General features: G+C 33.0%; 1 protein-coding gene across 1 annotated transcript; it reads right to left on the bottom strand.

Moving 5' to 3' along the window:
* Window positions 1-1,661: 1,661 nt before the first annotated feature.
* On the bottom strand, window positions 1,662-3,262 carry LOC129292243 (transcription factor MUTE-like). Its single transcript, XM_054929808.1, has 3 exons — window positions 3,115-3,262; window positions 2,129-2,482; window positions 1,662-1,910 (listed from the first exon to the last, which is right to left on the bottom strand). Exons 1-3 carry the CDS (start codon window positions 3,208-3,210, stop codon window positions 1,815-1,817), a joined length of 546 nt encoding a protein of 181 aa, XP_054785783.1. The 5' UTR covers window positions 3,211-3,262; the 3' UTR covers window positions 1,662-1,814.
* Between the last annotated feature and the right edge of the window lie 2,313 nt (window positions 3,263-5,575).

The raw sequence follows: 5,575 nt of genomic DNA, 5'->3' as shown, positions 1-5,575 counted from the left end.
TTTGGTGCTCCAATGAGTTTTAGGTTCAAACCTCTGTTGGCCACCTTGGGGTATTTATATTTGATGGTCGGCACCCGAGCTTCAACAATGGTGGTCTAGCTACCTGGGCTCCTACAATTGCTGTGGGAGTGGTCAGGCGGATGGTGCCGGTGGTGGGGTTTTGGTGAGGTGATTTCTATTAAAAAATACATAAAAGGTATTATGGTCATTTTCCTTCAAAACTTATTTTCAATTTAATGTCTTTGGTCCTTAAATGAGTTTTCAGAATTCATTGGGTTTGACTTGAAATAATCTCAAATCATTGGTCCTAAATTAAAAGTCTCCCTAAAAGATTATTACCATCATTTTACAATAATAATTATTTTCATTCATTCATGTAAAGTGATGGAATTTGTATACTTATATTCCCTTCATTTAAAAATATAAAACATTTTTAATTGAATTTTACCCTTCAATAAAATAGTTACGTACTTTTAAACTAACTCTATCTTTTTATATTTACTCCTATTAAACATTCTATAATAAATATAAAGTCATTCGTCAATAGGGGTATTTTAAAAAAAAGAAAATAATTACACATCAAAAGGTGAAAAATATTTTATATTTTTTAACATCCAACTCCTTAAAAAATATCTTATATTTTTAAACAGAAAGTATAAAATTTGAAATGAGTTATATTTTTTTAAAGTTTAAGGATTATGATGAATAGTAAGGTTTACTACAAGTTGATAATGACATCATGGATACGTTGCCGCGTCAATAATTAAAGAAAAGTGATGTATGCACAAAAATAGACCCACAAGGTTCAGATTATTTTAAATTTAATAGTTTTAGAATTTTGTTGGCATTAGATAAAATGAAGATAATTCTATATTCATTTTTTAATATCCATTTTGAAATAATTCAAAATTTTATCAAATATTCTTGTAAATATATATAAGAATATTTTAGTTTTTGAAATATATATTAACTTTAATAAAATATATTCAACAAAAATTTTAAGAAGTATGATTTAGTTTTCAATGTTATAAAAAAATTTCAATAAAGTCAAAAGACCAATAAATTCAATTCCCGCTTAGCTATCTTATAAATATTTATTTTTTTAAAAAAATAAAATATTATTTATTAATTTTATGTTTTCATAATTTAATGATTGTACTTCTTTATATTTGCTTTTTGCTTAAATTATCCTAGTTCCGGAAATTTATACAAAACTTAATTAAAATAATGAATTTAAAATATTACGAATTTTTATTGCTCCTATATCTATTGATAATTATATATATTGGAATATTGGATGTATATTGCCTCATTAATTACCATATATATAGGAAAAGTACTTTATGCACAATGATATGGAGTTGCATTGCTTACAATGCAATTCGTAAATAATATGACTTCTCTGAACGATGTTATAATTTGTTGGGAGAATCCCTGAATTCCTGCATATGCTTTATTTACAACCTTATAATATATGATGTAAAATTTAGTTTGGGTTTCCCATTTTTATAATTTTCCTACCCAACAAGTTCCGTCTCGTAGAACCTCTAGGCCAATTAAGCAGTTCATGAGAGACATTGTATCTAAAATATAAGCCTCACTAAGGCCATGAAGCTTGTTCATAATATTCAAGAATACAAGTACAATATTTAGTTCAGGGGACTTCAAAACGTATAAATTGGAGGGTGACGCATCTTATAAGTTATATATAAACTAAGAACCCTGATGAAACAGCTACATTGTTAAACTTATATATCGTCAAGTCTCTTACCAAATCCAAGTGCTTCATATATATATATATATATATATATATCTCACACTGTGCCATTAGTTAACAGCTTCTCATCGCAGAAAGTTTGTTGTACTCCCACTGCTAGTTCCTCCAGACTTAGCTGACACTCCAACCCTATCTGCATATATAGCCAAACGAATAATCATATTTATCAGCTCCTGTTGAAGAAAGAACCAAACCATTTATTGGATCATCATCATTATCAAATTAAATTACTTTATTAGGTTTATTTCTCGGGCTTCTTACAATACTGTTTATTATATTTTGAAGTATATAATCATGTTTATGTGGTTATTTCATGGAAGATCATTGATTAATGGTTACGTGTATATATACCTTAACAACAAAGTGGTATAGGACTGTATCCTCCATGCTGCTGATGTTGAGATGAAGGACTTGAAAAGATAGCCTCTCAAGAACAGTGATTATCTTTGAGACTTGACCTGGAATTCTGTGGGAGATCACTTTCAGGATCACGTTTGAGCCTGAGATTTTCACTTGCACATCTGCAACTGAAGAATTGCAGCTTGCTGCTCCTACATCCTCCTTCAAGCTGCTTGCTGATGATGGTGATAATGGGCTAGGGCTTACACTCTTTCTTCTTCTTTTCTTCGATTCCAGAACTTCCAGAACTTGGTGTAGCTCTTTTATGAACTCTATTACTCCCCCGATTATTGATGCTTGATCTCCCTATATATATATAGCATCAAACAGAACAAAAGAAAGGAAATCAATACTTTTGTAAATTCTACTAGCTACTCGTTGAACAAAATAACGATGTTCTGTGTGGTGTGGATGTGATTATTATTATACGTTCTCTTGCTTTGTTAACTAACATTAACGCTGTGTTGGTCATTCACAAAGCACACTGCATTTGAAATCTCAACCTTTTATTTCAGCTAATGGCCAAAAAAGTTTCATCTAATTCTCTTGGATAAAGGGTTGAGTCAAGTCACGTCAGACTTCATAAGGAAACTACATCCCGAAAACGGATGGTTAAAAATAACAAGATAAGCATGCAACGCATCTGTGAACAAATGGCTGAGATTTTAGACACTAAAAGGAACAGATGAGAAGACAGCAAACACCCGAAATCCCGTGTCGGTATAATCGTATAACCAGCTAGTAGCTAGGGTTTTGGTCTCAAAAACGACGCTAGCGTGCGTTCTTTTGAGCAATCTGACTAGCTGATGCAAAAATTAATTTGATATTCAAGCTAATCCAGATTTTAATTCAGGCCATGTTAATCTTGGTGAGTTGATCATAGAAACACACACACACACACACACAAAAGAAAAGGAAAGAGAAATAATATTATGTACCCTTTTGATATAGAAACAAGGGGTCAAAGACCTTAAAACTTTGAGGTGCTCGTTCATCTGTCTTCTCCTGTTCCTCTCGACAGCTATGTGAGACATGATCAACCTTAGCTCCGGTCCTGTCTTTGTTTTTCTTTCTTGGATCTCCTATAATTTTGTCAGCCGCACGGAGGAAAAATCTTCTCTATCCAGTATTTATATACACGAGACGAAACAAAGTAATTAAGAGTAGTGCTAAAAAGATAAAAAACAAAAGAAAAGAAAAGAACTAGCAAGCAAGCAAGGTTGGTCCGCATTAAATGCTGTAAGTTGCTTTCCCGTGAAGTATTCTTTACCTCAGTTTACATACACATAAGCATTCTGTGCCCTTTCTTATGCACATTACGCGTCTCACGCTTATGATATTGGATCAATTACGTGCCTCCTCGTGAGTTAGAACAAGAGAGTGAAGAATTGTTCACTCATGCATGCATTTTTTAATCTCTTCATCACTTTCCTTTGTTTTCTGTTCATGCATGCCTTGCTGATATCTTTATATATATCTCTCAACTTGGTTAGTTAATTACCTCCCTGCATCATATGCAACCCTAGAATTCTACAACCGATCCCAAACATCGGATGGTTCAAAATTTTTTCTCAGTTTTATGTAGTATAAAATATTGCAGTTTCTTTGATATTTTATCGTACCCACATGAAGCCACGCAGGTATGCTCCACTTGAGTACCGTATGTTCCAATTCCATGAAACGAAGATGACAGTTTATGTTTTATTTGAATTGGTGTAACAATATTAAAGACATTATTAGCTACTACAAGCGACCAACGTTTGATGTACGTGTAATATAATTTCCTTTTACATTTCCAGTGACGAGAGGAGTAGTTAACTGTCGGCACATTTAAGAAACATATGCGAACAATACATTAAGAAAATGTTACCACTACGACTCTATATATATATATATATATATATGATAAGAAGTTAATAGTTACACGAATGACATTGAATTCTTCACGTAGTCTGAGTTCTGACTATGGATTTACTTAAAAAGTCATATGGATTCTGATGAACGAGCAAGTATTATCAACACCTGTCTTGTGTGCACATATATTTTGAACATAAATTTAAATCGTTAGAGTCCACCTAAACTGTAGGCATTTAATTTCTGGATGATATTCATATGTAGAAGGTATATATATTAAGGGTAAAGTAATGAATTGTATTCTTGTGCAAATGATGAAGTGTAGTCAAAACCTTGTTAAATTTAAGAGCATTAATTAATTAGGCACAGTATAGTAATTCTACGTCGACCTTCAATTTTGCAGGAATTATATGTATTCTGCTTGGAGATAAGTAACGTGTAACAAGCCAAACTGATCATTGATATTCCTTGGTTGAGGTGGCTAATTAATTGCTTCTGCTCAGTGTCTCTTTTGCTTTCAAATAGTCCAATTCTGAAGTGGAATGCGTGAAAATGAACTGGGAATTGCATTAGAAGTCACTGTCATTGACAACATCGGCAAGAGAGTCGTACGTCAACTTTAAGCCTTCCATGTTGTCCATTTTCAAAAACTGATTCTTGGGGGGTATCAAATGCAATGATTGATAGCGTCCCTTAGTCATCTTGAGGCCTCTTGTGAGAGTTTGAGAGAAGGCTTGTCATAGATAAAGAAATTAAGTGGCATAGGTGCAGGCTCCATTTTGAGGAATGCTTTGACATAAATAGCGCTGAAAACTAAAAAAGTAGCACTCGACTTAGTGTGTTTAAAGCTAATGGTGCCTTCATGCAATGCAGCCAATTCGATTGTGATGGCGAAGACAAACAAGGTGTACGTCTCTGAGAGTTTGTGGATAAAAGACTTAGATGATATAGCTCTTATTTATATCAGAACAATACAATGCACAAATGTTACAATGCCATGTGACAACCCCAAACACAAGAGAATAGCCACAGTACTCAAGCATACCCGTGCTTCTAGAATATACAAGCATTGTCAAATGCTTGCAATATGGGTTTAATCTGGCTGAACGTGGATATGTTAGATTAGATATTGATAGCTCAATCAACTTCAAAATTAGAGCTATTGCTTGTGGAGGCCTCATTCATGATAATCAAATAAATTGGTTAAAAAGTTTTTTTTTTTAAATATCTTGACTATTATCCCTACATCGCTGCTGAACTTTTGGGTATTGTTGAGAGCATTAACCTATATGTTGGGACTTGGGAGTGCAGTTTTTCCAAAGACAAATATCTACTCTGACTCCCTTAAAGTTCTCAAGCTCATTTAAAGTAACCTCACCACAAACCATTCCCTCACCAATACCATCAACAAGATTATAGGAAATCTTGTCATAAAAAATTGGATGATCACTTTTAAATATATGTTTGAAGAAGCTAATAAATAGATGGATGGGCTTACTAGTCAAGCTTCAAATAATAACCTTGATATTAACATTTTTTAGTGAA

Source organism: Prosopis cineraria, unplaced genomic scaffold, assembly GCF_029017545.1.
Source record: "Prosopis cineraria cultivar Desert tree isolate PC_DT_omini unplaced genomic scaffold, ASM2901754v1 PC14, whole genome shotgun sequence".
Lineage (NCBI taxonomy): Eukaryota > Viridiplantae > Streptophyta > Magnoliopsida > Fabales > Fabaceae > Prosopis > Prosopis cineraria.
The sequence above is the reverse complement of the archived record's forward strand: the minus strand, read 5'-3'. Positions and strand labels throughout refer to the sequence as shown.